This window comes from Apaloderma vittatum, unplaced genomic scaffold (genome assembly GCF_000703405.1).
Source record: "Apaloderma vittatum isolate BGI_N311 unplaced genomic scaffold, ASM70340v1 scaffold5295, whole genome shotgun sequence".
Taxonomy (NCBI): Eukaryota; Metazoa; Chordata; class Aves; order Trogoniformes; family Trogonidae; genus Apaloderma; species Apaloderma vittatum.
In genome coordinates this window covers 257,477-275,969 of record NW_009716398.1, presented here as the reverse complement: position 1 = coordinate 275,969, position 18,493 = coordinate 257,477, and the positions used below count along the sequence as shown (strand labels likewise).

General features: G+C 45.6%; 1 protein-coding gene across 1 annotated transcript in view; it reads left to right on the top strand.

Annotated features, from left to right (window-relative positions):
• Positions 1–18,493, top strand: part of FOXP1 (forkhead box P1) — a gene marked incomplete at its 5' end in the record, with an annotated part of 32,445 nt that overhangs the window by 1,052 nt on the left and 12,900 nt on the right. The window contains 4 exons of the mRNA XM_009869512.1: positions 4,908–4,991; positions 13,101–13,302; positions 13,412–13,488; positions 14,159–14,260. Of these exons, the coding sequence (XP_009867814.1) occupies positions 4,908–4,991; positions 13,101–13,302; positions 13,412–13,488; positions 14,159–14,260 (465 nt within the window). The remainder of the gene's footprint in view (positions 1–4,907; positions 4,992–13,100; positions 13,303–13,411; positions 13,489–14,158; positions 14,261–18,493) is intronic.

The window sequence follows — 18,493 nt, the reverse complement described above, 5'->3', positions numbered from 1 at the left end:
TATAAGTTGAAGCAATATAGACTATTTTTAATACAAGTTTTATAAAAACCAAACTGCCAGTCATAAAATATCAGTCTTGCAGAAAATGCCATGAGAAATGGCCTGTTATTTTAACCAGTTTCTCGGGAATTTGAGAAAAAAAAAATTAAAAAATCTACAATCTCCCTGGTAAAACTGAGATATGAGATAATCTTTTACCAAGATGCAGTAATATTCAGGCTGAAGGTAAATCTAGATTCTTCAGTTACAGTCTGCCTGAAAAGCATTAATCCCTCTCTGCTGCAGTCGCTGGGAATGGCCGTGCCTGGAACTACAGGAGGATGGCCTGTGTTAACAGTTGGACAGGACAGAGGTGATCCTTGGTTCCCACCTCTCCGTAAGCCCTTGACAATATTTTTGAAAGAGGTATCAGCGTTGCAGTCTCCTCCTGGTTACAGGCGACGAACAGTTCCAGCTTTGCTGGGGAATACCTCTGAGCTGAGAGTTCATTGCATGGGAAGGCAACGTGAGGTTCCTGAGACAAGAAGATAATTTCCAAGTGATGTGAGCGCCAGGAAGTTTGGGATTTGTGTTCAGCCATCCTACTAGCACAGGAGATAGATAGGGTGAACTGAAGGTGTAATTTAGACAGGAGCGTTGCTACCAGAGTGAGACTGACTGTGCTTTGGCCAACAAGGATAGGTGGAGGAGGAGGGTGGTGCCTGAAAGGTACCTGTAATGTCCCTCTTCTCCCTCTCCCTTTATTCTGTGTATCAGTCCTCTGATACTTTTAAAAAAAAAAATCTGCCTAAATATGTATGGGGATTTGTCCTCCAGTCCCTAGTTTGCCTGGCCGTGACCTGTTTTTGCACAGAACCGTAGTAAAAGAGAAGTCTGGCCCAGTAGCAGGGCTGTCAGTGATGGGGTCTGCAGCAGCCTGCGTTGGTGTAGCGGGAGCAGTTGGACTCAGCCCATTGACCTCGTGCTCCTGTGACAGAGCAGTTACCAGCAGAGTGGCAACAACAAGCCCTGTGGCCAAGCGTTTTGAGTTTTGTGAGCCAGGTAGAAGAGGGACGCACGACCTTTCCCACTTGACCCTCGGTGCTCAGCGCTGACGAGAAGCTTTGCCTTCCAGCGGAGCTGTGAAGTATCACACGCTCTTCAGGGTCCTACACCATGGCGAGATCCACGTGCCGCACCGCTTCATGCCCGTACAGCCACATCGAGATAGTTAACAAATTTGTTCCACCTGAGGGGTACACTTCAAGCTTTGGGTGTGATGGACCCAAATGCAAGCCTTTCTTTTTTTTTTTTATGCTCTTACTTATTTTATACACAGCAGTTTTATCCGTGTCGTAGACAGAGAAAGTATAATGTCTTTTAAAGAAAGTCATTTTAAAATGAACTTTTGGAAAAAAACCAGATCAGATCTGTTTTATGCTTGACTGCAAATGCCCCTCTGCAGAAGTATCTCGAAGCTTTGGTCTCAGCATTTCCATCACAAACATACATAAAATATCACAGACAAGGTAGAGATCTTCTCATATTTCACTTTGTTTAAACCATCTTGACATGATCATTTGTTGCCATTATAAATAGTGAGAATTGGGCTGCTGAGTAAAACACAAACACAGGAACATATCCCTGTCCTTAGCTAGTTCGTAGCTGGAATAGGACATCCATATTGCAGCACCACCTTTGAGTGGAAAAACGTTTCAGGGCAGCAACAAGGCTATGATAAGTTCAAAAAAGTACCTGTGAGGACAGCTGGCCGTTTTCAGTGTAGTGAAAACACTGCTTTGGCCTGTTTTCCTAAAGCATCCATTGATACTCTTTAAAGTGGCCCTTAAGCCTTTCTAGGGCACGGACGGGAGGGAAGAGGCTGCGTCTTGGTTGTCTCTTGCGCTGCCCCCAGCTGGCTTCCTTCTCCTTTGTCCGTCCGAAATCCTGCTGCTGAAGTGATCACCTTGTGCCATTGACGTGGCCACGTTGCTCCTGTTGAATGCCCTCGCTGCGTTCCCATTTTCACGTTCCTGCTCCTTGCTGTCATTTTCTGTCTGGTTTTCCTCCTGTGCAGTTTCTCCATCCCCTGTGCCTGTTGCTCTCTCTCTCTCTCTCTCTCCTTGGTCACCAGGCTGCCATGCTGCCCCCTCCCCTCGAGCCCCTTGTGCCCAGCGCTTTCTGTGCCCTCCCTCTCCTGACTCGCCTACCTGTGTAGTTTTAAGATCTGATCTCTCTGGGGCAAGGCAGCTGTCTCGCTGTCCAAATCTGCAACACGCGCACTTTTCTCTGGGTGTATTTTCTGTTGAACCACGTTAGGCACCTGCATCGTGGCCCTACCCTGCAGAGGTCAAGGGAAACCCTCACAAACTCGGGCTCATCCTGAAGAGCTGTCTGGCCATCTGAAAACTCCCTCCCTGCAGAGCTTTCTAAATGGCCACAGGGTAGGACTGAATTAGACTCCTCAGGCCCCCTGTATGGAGCAAATTCATTCGTACATAGCACAACAGTCCTTGCCCAAGAACACGTCGGTAGATCTGGAGCATTTTCCTGCATCTCTACTAAAAATCCCTATTTCTGGACCATCTGTGCTCCAGTGAGTGGGTGAGCAAGCCCTCGTGGCTTCTTTATATGACCCCTCTGTCTAGAGGGGCTACTAGTGACATCCTAGTTTCATATCACTACTGCTTCCTGACCTAAGGGAAAAAACAGTTTAAAGAAATTCTTCAGATTTTTTTACTTCTCTTCAGTGCTTTGAAACTGAGAGACCTCTATTTTTCATAATTTAAACTCCTGCCTAACTGGGTGAGTGTTTGAATTCCTAGACTATGACAAAATACTAGCGTGTGTCTGCCTGAAATGTTGAGAGAGGATCTTTAATAACCTCCGTCCACCCGAAGTGGCGTTAAAAGCAGTGCTGAGACGAGGAGGGCAAACACTGCAAGCGAGGACCCTGGCTGTTGGCAGGGAGGTGCACCGACCGCTCCATTTTGGCATGAGGGCTAGAGGAAGCGCTGCCGGCCATGCCCTGTCCTGCCAGGTGCCTTCCCCTCCCGCCACCCTGCCGGTGCAGGCAGGAAGCTTTCAGGTGCCTGCTTTTATTTATTTTGGCCAGAAGATGTTGTTCTTCTGCGGTAGCCCCGTAGACCAAAACTGAGCGCTCGCATGACCCCGCCAAGCAGCCATGTGCTCGGCCGCTGCTGCGAGTGAGGGATTGCACAGCCGAGCTGCCCCAGGAGCGCGACTGTTGCTCGATTTTTAATCTGTTTCTTGTGCAGCGTGGTGGCTGCGGGCTGAGACCTCTCCTGTCTCTGAAGAAGTCCCTGGAGGACTCTCAGAGGGAGAAGTTTTGCTGCAGTGCTATGATAAGAGCCCATCGCTGCCCTTTGGCTCTTCTGTGAAGTCCAGCGCAGATCTGGTGATGAGATTGCAGGAGATCTGCTGTAGGTGTCAGGTTTTCTTTCTTGCCGTTGAGGTTTTTGACCAAGAAAAGAGCAGCTGTTTGAAAAGCCCAGTGATTTTGCTCTTGCCATTCCAGAGCACACGGTGGTGACGCCATTTTTTCCTTTATTTAATTCCTGTCTTGGAAAGCTCTGTGCCAAGTTTTATCCCATCATGACGCCTTTCTGGCACGGTCAGAAACCCCTCGCCTTCGCGAAGAGCAAGACAACCTTGACTGTAAGGTTATGAATGGGGATTTATGACCAAGTCTCCTTTTATATACACTTAGCCCAACTTTACTGCTACAAACAGATGAGGGTGATAAGGTGGGCAGGTTATTTTAAGTTTTGCTGGAATGTGAGCACAGTTCTCCTCTTGGCACCAGGAATCTGCCTTTGTCTAAAGCAAAAACTCAGCTCCGCAAAAATTGTCATTTGTAAAAACCTGATCCAAGTCCTGCTGGAAACAGGAGCCTTTATGTTGAGTATGTAGGTCAATAACACCCCTTTTTCATTAGCATTGTTTCTTAATATCTTTCCACTGTGGGTTTTGGGTTTTTTTGAAGAGCAGTTGGAGAAAATCCTGTTCACACATACGAAAAATTTCTTATTTCCAAAAATAATGAGATTTAAGTGTCTGGCCCATGCCTTCTAAATGCAGTGGGAAACCGTCCTGGCCAAGGATGCGTATGGTGTGATCCTGAGATACCGGCTGTGGCCTGGTTGATGTGTCAGCCAGAAATCACAAGAGACATCCAGAGGAGGAGCTTTGCCCCAGCTCTTGAGCACACCGTGACCCATGAGAAAGGAAGAAAGGCTCGATCCTGTGGCATTGAGTGTCCCGAGATCAGTGTCCCGGGGCGGTTCCTGATGTCAGCCTTTCCCGCCCCGCTTCCTGCAGGCGTACACCAAAGGGACACTGGTGGCTGACACCTCTGCTCCTGCCCCACGCTCAGGTTCCCAGCCCAAGGTGACACCTCAAGGGGCCGTGCCACCTTCTCGAGCTGCCCGGTGTGGTTTGACCAGCGCTGTCTCTGTGCTGGCCGCACGTGCCGCAGAAGGCAATACAGGACGTAAAAGCCACGGTCCGTTTGTGCTGCTCTTTTTTCTGCTCTGAGGGGAGGCAAGTGCATCTGGGAGCCACCGCCTCGCTCGCTTTCTGCTTCACCTCCTGAGCTGGAGTGGGGCTGGTTAATAAACATGATTCACTGTTGTCTTTTAGCTGTCAGGGCTAGAGTGAAGCTCTTGGTGCCGGCAGGTCTAGCTCTCCTCACTCGAGGGCTAATGCGTTTTGCTTTGGGAAATAGTGACACCCAGCACCACGCGTTAGCTTTACCTCACAAATAGACCATATACAATTTCCAAACTACTCAGCAATAAAACTCTTCTGTCTCATGCCTCGGTGCCAGCTGTTTAATTAGGAATAAGCAGGAGCTGGGTTTTATTCGTGCAAGTAACAGAGGATTTTTTTTTTTTCTCCCCTTGCAGCTTGCAAAAGACAAAGAGCGCCTGCAAGCCATGATGACACACCTGCACGTGAAGTCAACTGAACCAAAAGCCACCCCTCAGCCCGTAAGTACCAAACCGTGCCGAGAGCCAGCAAAACCTCACAACAAACCTCTCTTTCCTGTTCTTTGCCAGAGCGCCGGGTGTGGGGTGTGGCTGAGGTGAAGGGCTTCGTCCTGCCCATGCGTGCAGGGAACCTGAAAGAAGTTTAGCTCTAAAGCTGCTGCACTGGGCATTTTTCTGGCCTCACGTACTAGGCTGGAAGCTGCTTTGCATCAGTCCGACTCGCGTGAAATCTTAGGAAGTGTTAGGAAGGAGATGTAATTAAATTACTTTTAGTGTATTTTACTTTCTCCCTGTCTGACAGACATTTACAGTAGAAGAGACTCTAGCTGCACTTTTTGATGATAGTCGTGGTTGCCCAGTATCAGGTTTTACACCGTTGAAACTGAGACGGGAAAGCTTCTCTGCCCCAGCCAGATTGGCATTTAAAACGCGTGTGTGGGGCAAGCAAGTGGCTTCGCAGCCCGAGACAGCTCCCGAGTACCCCAAACGCCCACCTCGTTCCCTGACCAAAATGACTCTTCTTCAGCTGTTGTTTTCTCCCAACCTCTCAATGCTGAAAATGTTCCTCGGAGCTTCCGATGATTATTCAAAATGGAGAGAGTGCTTTGCTTCTTGATTTTAAGATTTGTAAGATTTAAAGGTACACTGGCTTTATTTGATTTTGCTTTGAGTCCTTGTGTGAAAATTAATTGAGCGTTGACAATCTATAGTTAGTACTAGCAATTTTAATCAATATGCAATGATGCAGCATAATGACAAAGTATTGGTTTATCTGTTTTGACTGGGTTTTTTTCTATAAATAAAGCAAACACACACCCATATATGTGTGATTTATGGTGATAGAAATAAAAAGGAGTCAGACTATTAACCCAGCAAATATGGTAGCCTGCCAAGATGCAGTTGGTAGACAAAATTAATGTCTGAAACAGAACACATTACAGAGATAGAGAACATAAAATCATTAAACACTTCGCGCACACATTTTTACTAGAAAAGGGTTTCTCAGTTTCCATGTAGTTGGAAATAAATGGCTGCAAGAGTGCATAGGAAGGCTACTAGACAGAAAATTGCAGGCTATTCAGCAACACTGGAGCAAATGTCAAAGTCAACGGGAAATTTTCGGGGCCTTCTTGGAGAGACTTGAGTGGTAGGTATAAACCCTTGCGTTTAAGCTGTTGAGATGCCTAAAATTGCTTGATCCGGTGGATGCCAGCCCTTTAGAGCAGAGACAACGGACAGTGTCTGTAAAAATGGCATTCTTCTGGTTCCTCTCATCCATCTCGGCCTGAATGCAAATGCTTCAGCGCATTGTTGGCAAAGCATGGAGACCCAACAGAGTGGGGAGGAGGTTTGGTTTCTATAGCTCTTACTGGATTAAAAATTAAAACAGCGGAATAATCTGGGAGTCTCAAAGCACTCTGCCTTGAGGCCTTTCATAACAGCGGTGCCCCTCAGGAGGAAGGATTAAAAACTAACGGGAGGAAATCAGAAGGCGGCGAGCAGCGTTTGGCAGAGGCAGCTCCTGATCGATGCTCGGCCACGGAGGGCAGGAAGCTTTCGTGGGTGTTGTAGGCTCCGGAGATACCAGGCGGTGTCGTCGTGAAGATTAGTGTTAACAGCTAATAAACAGGGAAAAGCAGTGGAAAAAAAAGAGGGGGGGGAAAAAAAAAAGAAAAAAATGAACGCAGGGGAAAAGGGCTGTCTTGATTAGTATTAAAAATGTTTTACATTCTGGAAAATTATAGCTTTGTTGGGGACCTCCTACTAAATTTATTTTTAACTGCTCTATTGAAAATTCTGTACCACTAGTCAACATTATCTCTCAGTTGCTCAGCACAGTGTTTCTTTATTAAAAGAAATAGGCATGAATATTTTTGACTGAAAAATTAATAGCTTTTGAATTCATACACAGCAGGTTTTCTTTTGCAAAGAAGTCCAATATCGCTGCACAGCACTTCTATAACCATTTATTTAGAGTCCAAGTCAAACCTTTGACAGCTAGAGCAGTGTTACAAGCCAACATAAAGAACTCCAAGATGTAAACCAACAATAGGCAGTCTGTGTGAGGTTTGCCATTGTCAAATACATAGATTGTTTGGATTAGTTTATGTAAATGTACTGTTGTATTACCCTTTGGAAAAAAAAAGATCACATTTGTGTATGAAAAGTGGTTTCGTTCACAGGCAGCATTATAAATTCCTTATCCTTTAACTTACATGTTAGAAGTAAAAATTGGTGCCTGACAGGCCTATATTGTGTGGCACTCTGTTGTTGGATTGAAACTGCCTTCTTTTCATTTATTGAAATATAGAAAAATTTATTATAGATACCATCTGATAAATCAGAAATTATTAAAATATGTATAGGTGAAGCATTTGAAAATTAATTATAAAATGTAGAAGTATAGTGTTTTGCATAAATTGTGCTTTCCCAGTGAAAAAAATACACAGGCATTGCATAGACCGTGCTAGACCCCAGTCCTTTTAACTCAGTAGGATAGGACTTTGGTAAAAAGATCTGATGACCATTATTGTAGTGCAAAGTATTCTTTACATCCAGTAATTAAATTTTTTTTTTTGCCAACATAACTAATGCAAGGTGTATGTTAGAATTAATATATTACAGTACCTCAGTGGTTTTCAAGGAGAGAGCGGCTGCGAATCCAAACATAGCCGTGAGTTGGGATTTTAAATTACAGCCTTTTCATGACTGAAGAAATGTTTTTATTCTGCTTAAAGGATCTTACTGCTTATTTTGAAGCTACTTCGTTACTGGCAGGTAAAACTGGTGACTGAGCGTCCGCGTTACCCATGTGCCATTTGTAATCCGTGCTGACCGTTGATACCGACTTTGCCTTTTGGGCTTCAGGCCCAAAGTGGGTCGTTTTGGAACCGTTTGGACCCCAGCCAGGTTCTCGGTGGGTGTGCGTCAAATTGAAAATTCTCCCAGCGTGGAGGAAGGGTGACTTGTGCAGCGTAGCTGTGTCCATCCATCACGTCCCCACCTTGGGGTGCCTTTAGAACAGTTGACCTGGGGAAGGGCGGTGGAGAGCGGCGTGTGTTTCACTGCAGCAGTGCGCCGAGGCAGCGCCTGTGCCATAAATCTCTTCAGTCCCGTTAGAGCTGATGAGATTTAAGCGGGTTCTTACGTAGCCATCAGTGTCGGGTGTTTCACGAAGGGCAGCTCTGAGGAGCTGGAGAGGGAGAGCACATCAGGAGCTGGGCCAGTGCTCGGGGCCACCTTTAAAAATGTCCAGTTTTGTAATTAGACTGCCCCATGGTGCAAGACTTCAAAAGGCAATGGAAGTATCTCACAAGTGAGCGCTTGGAGCAGTCAAAGTTGCTGTTGCTAAAGGGCCTGCCTGGAGTGACAACAAAGCTACATGTGAAGGAGTATACTGTGGCATATTTTTGTGAGGTGAATTTTTTCTAAAAAATTAAAACCAAAAAGACCCACAACACCAAAGCCAGAACGTCAGTTTCTCAAGAAATTGTCATTCTGGTTTTGCTATTAAGACACCTTCCCCTGTAGCCTGTTTTCACTGGTGTTGGTGATCAGCGTAATAGGTTGAAATGGAAATGTGCTTTCTTTTGGAGGATTAACTTGTGTCGAAGTTCATAAGAAGGGAAGGAAAAGGAAAAAGTATCAACCAACAAGTAATTCTGCATACTAGGTGCTATAGCTGTCTTTGAAAAGTAGACAGAAAACTTTTAAAGAAACTTTTGGCACTTTAAATAAAATGTGCTGTTAGATAGTCCTTCTCTAATGTATTTTTTTTACCCTAACCATAGCAGTTATGATTGTTTTGAAATACTGTTTTTAGCAACTGTAATAACAAAGCATTACAAAAAAAATAGTCTTTTAACTGTTGAGGTAATGACTGAGCATTTTAGCTGCTGTAGCCGTACTTTATAGTTTGAAGAAATAACGATACGCAGCAATAAAGAGAGATTCTCAAGCACAACAAAAGCTGTTTTTATATACTGGTTTTCATTAAGTCTCACTCCTCGGCTTCGGTTTCCTTAGTATTCCTGCCAATAACAACACCTGCTAAGTGATTGCTGCCTGCCAGGCTCTGCATCTAATACACTAATGTGTCCAGGCTGAAACGCGAGAGGAGGACACAGCACTGAGCAGAGGTTTAGGCCCAGCCTCAGCGTTCTCTCCCACCTCGGTGTCAAGAAAAGGAGTCTCTGCTCCAGAGCGTTTCAATCCCAGGAACTTGGTGCAGATAAATCCTCAGCCCCAGCTGGCACCAGAGCAGCAGCATCCACCGCAGAGGAATCACTGCCCTGCACCGGTGGGTACAGCCCCACCGTGACACATAGAAATATATATAATTTATTTCTGTTTCTCTTTTAAAAGAGTTTCTGGGGCTTTTTTTTTTTTATGCGCAGCCGCTATTGTCATGTAAAATGTTTACACAGAAAGCAATTGGACTGAGCCCTAATGGGAGAGCCACTTACTGGAAATCTGTTTTACGGGGTGAAGGAGAGGGTTACCTCTCTGCCTTGTTTATATCTAAAATAAAAAAAGAAAATGACTCAGTCTTCACCTTTAATAGGAAGACATGACTATTTCTTGAAAGGGAAGGTTAATAATAAAATCCTAAGCAGGATATTGAATGCTGAAACAATTAATGGCATTTAGGATTAAGTTAAAACAGCTTGAGGAACTGTTCTCAAAAGACAAAACTGAACAAAGCGTCCAGCAAGGTTCAGCCATCGAATTTACAGAATTTTAGAACCTAAAACCTGCGGAGTTTGGCGGCTTGTCTCCTAATTTGGTTTTTTTCCCGGATGAAATCCTCCTTCCCCCCATCCCCAGCACAAACGTTACAAAACCTCTTTAACTCTTTGGTGCAGGGGCTGTGCTCTCGGGTGCGCTTGGCGAGAGCTCCGCGTTGTGCCGTCCTGCGGCACAAGATCTCTGGCTCGTTAAAGTGCTAACTCTGTGACCAAGGCTCCCTCCCTTCTGACGGCAATGATACCTCATCCAAAAAAATTACAGCATGTGGGAAACAGGCTGTGTACGAAATAACAGCGTGAACAACTTTTCTAATCATAGTAACCTGTTTTTAAATAGAAAATGCAAACAGGGAGAAGCCGTGTCAAGTTTCCATCAGGAAAAGAAACCCTCCCAGCCCGGTCCCTCCCTGATCTTTGCCCTGCACAACCATCCACAACTGCTTTTGGGTTTCTAATTGACGCCAATATTAAGATTTAATAGTTTACCATTTGGATTAATAATTCAAGATGGCAGCAAAACCAACACCATTCATAATTTGTTATTCTGCTCTAATTCACAACCGATTTTTCAGCCTTCGCGCTATAGATGCAACAAAGAAAGCGGCAGCGAAGGAAGCGCAGCCGAGTCCTCCCTTACCCAAGCTCATGTTTTGGTAACAGCGCCAGCAGGGATCAGACCCCAGATCCCCGGCTGGAAGAGGAGAGTGTCATCAAATAAAACACGGAAAAAGGAAAAAACTTCGCTAGCGATCGACAAGGTCGTGTTTCATTAACTTGTTGGTTCAGGCTCGCAAATCGTCGTCGGAGGTGAAACGCGGCAGACTCGCTGCGTTCCAGCTTTTTGTTCTCTCTTTCCTCACAGACTGCAGTCATGTTTAATTTGGAAACTGGGCTCCTTTGGCAAATTAGCAATTAGAACAATTTTGTGGGAATATGTATATGTGTCATTAGTTTTCCTGCAAATTAATAGCAAGAGCAGAGGTCAGGCAGAAATTTTCCACTTGACTGCAGCTCCTCTGTTGAGATTTGGCACTTTGTTTTGGAACGGCCACAGCTGCTCAAAGCCACAGTCTTCCTTTAGGAACTGTCTTTTAATTAGTTTACCTCATAGCCATTATTACAAATATTACTGCCTTCCCTCCTTGAAATAAAATTACTGTTTCTACAAAATATTCCGGTGACATCTTGCACCACTGCACATTGATGGTGGGGTCACTTGGATGCAGCGTTTAATCATTAGATCACCTCCATAAGCATCTCCTAATTAGAGTCCTTACAATACAATTTTATCTGGTAATTAGCTGAGATTGGCTGCTTCCTCTGTAGCTTATTAGTGGCAGCCCAGCAGTGGGTGTGAATCGCAGTGTCATTTGTCAAGCCTGTTAAAGCCCCCCCCTTTGCTCGTCCTCATCCCTGTTTATTCCTCGTTGCTACCTACGCTGAAAAGCCTAAAGAAATTGAACTCGCTTCAGATTCTTCAAGCAGGGAACGCTGACCTTTGTGGATCCTTTCTCGCAGTTCCCTAGTAGAAACAGATTAAATGTTAAGTTTTTACACACGGAAGGAGGAAGGAGACTCTGTTGAACTGGAGCGGTTGGAGCCGTACTGATGAAGTGCGTGCGGCGATCTTTTCTGATGCGAGGGCCCGGCTGCCGAGCCTGCGCCAGGGCCGGGTGCTCATAGTTGATGAAAAAACCTGAAAGTGAGATAAAATGCAGCAAGTTTAGTTTCGTGGTGAGACCTGTCAGTTGTACTGTAACTGTCGTCACTGGTCCTTTCATCGTGTGCAGCGGGCGGATAGCTGGGTAACAGGGAGACGGTGCTGTGTGCACATCCCTAGTCAGTAGCCTTAAATCGCACCAGCCAACACGCGGGCTGGGCTCTCTCTGACGGCACGTGGTGGCAAATTCTCGGTGCTGTCGGGGTTTGAAGAGGCTCCGGGCTTACCTCTTGGCTTCCGTTAGCGGTTCCACCAGCGCAGGTAATCACTACCCGTATTTCATCGCCTTTCACCCTTCCTCGCTGGGTTTGCGCTCTCTGCTCCGTGATATTAGAGCCTTCTATTTATCCACTACCTTTGTTTTGGGTAAATCCTACGTTTTTATAAAGAAACATTACTTGTGACTGTTACCTCATAGGAGGGGTGCTAGTAGGAGTTTTCTTACCTGCCTACTTTCATATGAAGAAAATTAGTACAGTGCCTTGTGGATAAACGTGAGATATTTGGGGACGTAGCTGAGTAGCGCGCCCTGCCTTCATCTGAAAAGGTTTAACGGCCAGCAAAGAGGAATTTTAATCATGAACAAAGGTCGTAAAATTTTAGTCCTGTTAAATTCGATAGGAACTTTGCTGCCGACTTCAGTGGGGTCAGGATTTCGCCAATATTATTTGCAAAACCGCCGAAGGGAAGGAAATGTGGAAGTAGTCAAAGAGCCCTTTCCTCAGTGGTCTTTTCTGATGTTGTAGTTAAGAGATCGGATTGTTTGTTTAAAGCACTTCAGTAGGAGTGACCTATTGAGACAGAGCGTCATCTTTCAAAGGACGTTGTAGGGCAGAAAGAAAGGGCCGGGGAGGAATGTGGGTGCTGGTTATATTAATAGGGTTGTGTGTTGAAAACACTTGAGCTGGAGCTGGGTTTGATACGTGGTCCTTGAGGCGGTTGTGTTTTCCAGCCAGCTGTGTCTTGGGGCTGGGCTTTGTGCAGGTAACTCCAGTGCCTTCTGTCTCAGGAGGAAAAAAAGGAGCAGTGCTGCTTCTGCTGGGCTGAATGCTTGTGGTATTTCATGCGGTGTGATTAATTAAATTATTCCAGTGTTAACCTACTCTGGGCTTTCCTTTTAAAATGGATGAACAGAGGGGACCAGGAAAAAAAAAAGAAGAAAAGCATAAATTCTGAAGAGAGAGATTGCATTTCTCCCTAGTACATCCCTAGGAAAGTTTTGCCTTTTGTTTTAAGCCTGATGCCTTCAATGGAATATCCAAGAAGACTGATTAGAAGCCACGCATAATGATCGCATGGAAATAAGAGATGTGTGGGGTTTACGCTGTGTAACAGTGGAACTAAAATATTAAAATCGCTGTGTGCTGGGTGAGATCTTGGTTTCAAGTTTAGATAGAAATCCACAACTTGTCCTTCTGGCAGCAGGCTACGTCACTCTGTGTTTTAAATCTGTTTGGAAATGTGTATGTTTATTTCACTTTATTGGGTCCTAACGGAGACGTTAGAGCAGCACTTTGTGCTGAAGCAGGCCGTGCCATCTGCTTCGAACTGAGGAGGGCTCCGCCATCGAGAATTTTCTCTGCAGCCCTCCGTTAGCCAGAAATGCCGCTCATAACGAAGTTCTCGTCCTTCCCTCCACAGCTGAATCTGGTATCGAGCGTCACGCTTTCGAAGACCGCGTCTGAGGCGTCTCCGCAGAGCTTACCTCATACTCCCACCACCCCGACTGCGCCCATCACTCCCGTCACGCAGGGACCGTCGGTCATCACTACCACGAGCATGCACAACGTCGGGCCTATCCGGAGGCGGTACTCGGATAAATACAACGTCCCCATTTCTTCAGGTAAAGGGGTTCTGGGGACGCAGCCCCTTCGGTGGGGTGGCTCGCTGTTCCCTGCGGCCTGGCAGCGCCGGGCTGTGATGATAACAGAACAACTACTCTTATTTAGCAGATATTGCCCAGAACCAAGAATTTTATAAGAACGCGGAAGTTAGACCACCATTCACGTATGCATCTTTAATTAGACAGGTAAGCCGAACCGAACGCCACGTCTGGGTTAGGAAAAAATAAAAATAAAAAATTCTCCCTATATGTGCACACTCTGGATTAAATAGATTTTCAAACCTTTGGTATGTAAGCGTGCTCAAATGCTCAAACCTTTACTATAAGGGTTTTTAGAACTGCAATATATAACATAATTGCTTTTGATTAAGTATTACAATACGATGTGATTATTAGGAAATTCATTTCACACAACAGTGAAAATGAGCCTGTTTAAAGATGGCAAGTCAATTATCACAAGCTACAGTAATCTCTGATCCCTAGAATTAATCTGAGCTCTAAATAATTACTGAGCTTTAATCAGCTAGTGAAATGTTTTGCATTTCTCTTTGATTCTGCTTTATGAATGACTAATAAATTAATATTTCTGTAAGGAAACAGAAATAAAAACTCAAAACAATTAGATAATTCCATTTTGAATTTTGCCATTGAACTGTTAAATACAGCCATTAATCTTAGTTCACATTGTGAAAACCCTCCTTTGGATTTTTTGCTCCACATCTCTTCTTTCTTCCTTCCTTCCTTCCTTTCTTCCTTTCTTTCCTTTTTGTACTTGGTGAAGTAAAACCGCAAGTGTATTTTGTGCTGGGGCATGTGTGTGTTCGTAACTGATCTCGCAAACGCTTTGCTTCCCAAGGCCATCCTCGAATCTCCGGAGAAACAGCTAACACTAAACGAAATCTACAACTGGTTCACGCGAATGTTTGCTTACTTCAGACGCAACGCAGCGACGTGGAAGGTAAGCCTGAGCCCGCCTGCGCCTCTCGCCTTTGCTACCTGACATGTACAGAACAGACATTGCTGATGACATAACGAATTGTAACGACACGTGGACATGAACATTTAGATCGGCAGTTTTCGACGCACGCTGGGCGCCTTATCCGCAGGAACAATTTGATATTTGGCAGAAAAAATTCTTCTGCCTTTGAAAACCGCTAATTGAATCCCCGTTATTGGCTTTTGTGTTCTGCGATTATGCCACGAGTTCCTCTGTGTGGTTGCTGCTAGCAGTGAAACTCAAGCCCTTCGGCTGGAATGTGTTAGGGCAAAAAAAAAGAGAGGTAAAGTTATTGTGTCAGCTGGAGATGCAGTGTTTGTCCTTTTGTTTGTGCAGTCTGTAATCACAACAATCACTTTTTTTCCTAGGATCTATAGATCAGTGGATTTCTCTCCTCAATCAGATGACTCTTAACTGTATTTGTATCTTTATAAACTTCCTGGGTTTGGGTTGTTTTTTTTCAATCACACAGCAGAAGCTTATTGAACATAATATGCAAGATACAAACCCCACAATTATAAATGTGTTTAAGAGAAGTCAACTTGTTACCTGGCACTTTAATTTCCTACAGCTACTGTCTCAGATATTGTTAGATAAGAGGTCTGGGGAGTTTATTTTATATTTGGGGGCAATTGCTTCTTCCCTTATATATAGCATTATGATAGCCATGGTGGCTCCTGAAGCTAAGGTGATGACGAATGAATCAAATAACAGGATCTTACCTCACTGTAAAAATTGCACCCCTGATATTTTGAGCCTCTCTTAATCGAGAGCAGCTCTAGCTCTCAAACAGCTTCGAATGACCGGGTAGGATAAGTATGTCCCATACATGCTCTTTCACAAGCTCTTTCAGTTTTTTCCTGTCTCAGCCTGTATTTTGGATTAATTCCTTCAGAGGATGAAGCTCAAAATGGTCCTTGGAAGTTAGCTTGGATTTTAGTAGCATATTTTGCTTTTAATTCAGATCCCAGTGCAATTTTGTACATTTTCAACGTCGGTCTAGAAGGTTCAGGAAAAGTCTCTGTGGTTGCTGCTTTGATTCTTCACTGCAGTTGGAAAACATGAGCAGTGTTTCACTTTGCAGCTTCCTTGCTATCCAGAAAGGAAATTAACTTTCGCTGATTTAAGATCCTTTTAGACCTGCCTGTCTTTTGCTGCTGGAGTGGTTCCAGCAGGACTTCTCAGCAGCTGCAGGTGTGGGTGCTAAAGTAAAAATCATATTTAATTCCAGCAGCGAAGGGAAGGGAAGAGGAGGGGGGAGTGGAAGAAGGTATCAGGCAGCCCTGGCCTTATCTCCTGTGAGGTTTGTTTTGGGAATTAGCTTTGTGCATCACATCAAATCCAGCCCCGAAAGCCACGTGCACTTACAGTGTGCTTTGGAAGAAGAGGAGGAGAAAGGCTGAGCTGCAGCCCCTTGGGCCTGCAGAAGGGCAAGGTGTGTCCCAGGGACGCAGGTACGGTTTAGAGACCCTTCCTGGACACCTTGACCTTGTGCAGGTGTCCAGGTCCTGCTGCACTGAACAGGGAAGAAAAGCTTCGCCCTGAGTTCCACCGGCACTGGCAAAACGGGCAGCGGCTTGAAGTAACGCAGGTTTTCATGCTGAAGACTGCTCAGATTTATGTTCAGGAACAGCAGGGATGAAAACGCAGCTCTGGATTGGCGTGATGAGAAGCCCACAGGGCGCAGAACCAGCACAAGGGGCTAATTGCGGAATCAGAGTAATTTGAATATATATGTGCTGATTTGCGCTCACCTTCAGCTAATGCTTAGGGGGCGTTCGGGTCAGCATTCCCCAAGTTTAGGGTCAGGGTTTGGTGTGAGCAAGCTTGCCTGAGCCCTCTCAAAACCACAGAAAAGTGCAGGAATAAAAACCTTTAAAAAATGAACCTCTCTCCCAAAATGCAGTACAGCAGAGCCTGAGCAGTTATTAAAATAACAAACCCTTTCATTTACTACATTCAAGCATGTTCAGGGTAATTCTTCTGCAAAAGTGGCTTGCATACAAATATCTTTAACAAGGTAAATATATAATCTTACAATAATAGCTCCTAATTTTTCTGTTAAGCTGATTGCTGGAGGAGTGCTGTGAACTGGTTCTGACAGGTCAGAGGCAATGTCTGTTTGCTTTTATTTTTTGGAGTAATTTGCTGGCACGGAGTTGCAGCCATGAGGCACAGGCTGCAGGTGTGGCTCCGAAACGTTGAGGTATTGTTCAAATAAAACTGTTAGATAGCAAGTATCCAGAGGCAGGGAAAGCAAAACAGGGTGGGTTTTTTTCTGCCATGAATTCCGTAAGTAAGTGCTCACGTGGAAAATAGAAAGCGAGGGCAACACTTCATGGACGTCTCGCAAATACTCAGCTTGTCTGTCTGATCGTATTCGGTGAGAGCCCGATCCAGCAGCCTTAGCTGTTGACTTCAAGAGAACAAGAACAGACTGTAAAGGATTTCTCCGACATGACATTTATTTAAAGAAGTACACAACTGTTTCTGCTCAACCGTGTATTTAGAGACTATTTACAAACTCTGAGGACTCCCTTCGCCGAACTTTGCTGTGCGCGTTTGATCAACTGCCGTATGAACTACGAGATCAGCTTTCACTTGGGGAAATAGCATTATTATTCTTAAGTTTTGCTCCAGACTTGACAGTGTTCCCATTTTCACAGGAAACTGCCTGAGTTACCCAGATGTGGCCCGGCAGCCCTGTGTCGGGTTGCGCTAGTGCGGCACCCACCAGCAGTTGCTGAGCTTGGCTGATTTTAGCCCATAAGGTGTGGGGCGTTTGCAGGTTTTTCCTCTGCCTCAAAACCAGGGGTTTTGCCAAAAATTTCAAAACTATTGAAATCTGGAAGAGGTAGGAAGGGAAAAAAAAATCGTTAGAAAGTAAGAACAGAAGAAAGTAAGGGCAGAAGGAAGCAGCCTGGATGGGCAGGTTGCCTTTCTGCTAGATTTCTGCCTAGCTGAGAGGAAGAGCACGGTCAAGGTTTATTTTTTCCACCAGTTCTCAAGGAGATCAGTGTGGGAAAACCAAAGTGCTGGGATCAGGCAGCTACAGCCAGAGGAGATGCATCTGCACTCAAGCAGAAGCAGTCCAGGCCCTGAATGTTCCCCTGCACGGGGGACGGGGGTGAGGGGACTGCAGCAGCGATTGCGGAGAAATGGAAGAGTGGCAAAAGACTTGTGGTAGCCTTCTCCTCCCAGGCACACACACCACTGCCTCTTCATTTACATGACAAGTGCACTGTGCACACCCTTCGTTTACACAGTGACTTAGACATTCATGATTAGAGCTCCTTTGCACCGGCCAGACCCCATGTTCATTAAAAAAAAAAAAAAAAAAAACAAAAACGAAGAAGAAGACAACAGTGAAAGGGAAAAAATTGTAGTTCCTTGGTTGCCGAGACCCAGGCCATGTGTTTGGCTGGCAGAGTGCCTGCTAACGAGTCAACCAGATTGCCTAAATCAGTGGTGCCAGTGATGATGGATGGAGTTTGTTCGCCTGCATATTTTCAGCAAATGGCTTCTTCTGTTTTCCCTGTTTACTGAGCCCCTTTCAGCCTGGGGACGCGCTCCATGTACAAACCCGATGGGCTTTGTAGTAGATATTTGCTCAGAAAACTCATAAAACAAGGGAAGGAGCAGGGCGCTCTGTTTGAGGCACCGTTTCAGAGGGAGCAGGGACAGAAAAGCCGCATTTTGCCGCGACAGAGCGAGGTGTCTCGGTTCTGTCCAGCAACAGCCAAGGTCCAAGCGCGTCGGAGGAGTTGGCCGGGCGCGTCCTTCCCCGGCACTGAGCTCCGGAGAGAGAGGACGCCTGAGCATCGGATGCCGAGAGCGCGGGTCCCTCTGGGTGATGAGCTGCGGGGATATTATCACTTTGTTTCGGAGAGCCCTCCTCATGTTTTCACTTGGCAGAGGCTCCGATCAGTCGGTACGATAGTCTGCCAGGAATAGAAGCCAACTTCCATATAAGAGCAAGCCACGGAGGCAGGACTCGGGGCCGGGCCGGGCGCTGGGGTGCTGCTGAGCCCCCGGGCCGTGCCGGGGGTGCAGAAGGAGGTTCAGCGCCTGATTCGCGTTAGCCCAGCTGGGGGAAACCTCAGCAACAGCAGCTCCAGCACCTCTCGGCTCAGTTGAGCCGCCTGTGCTTAACGTGAAATCCTCACTGTTCTTCCTAACCGCTTTCTTTTCCAG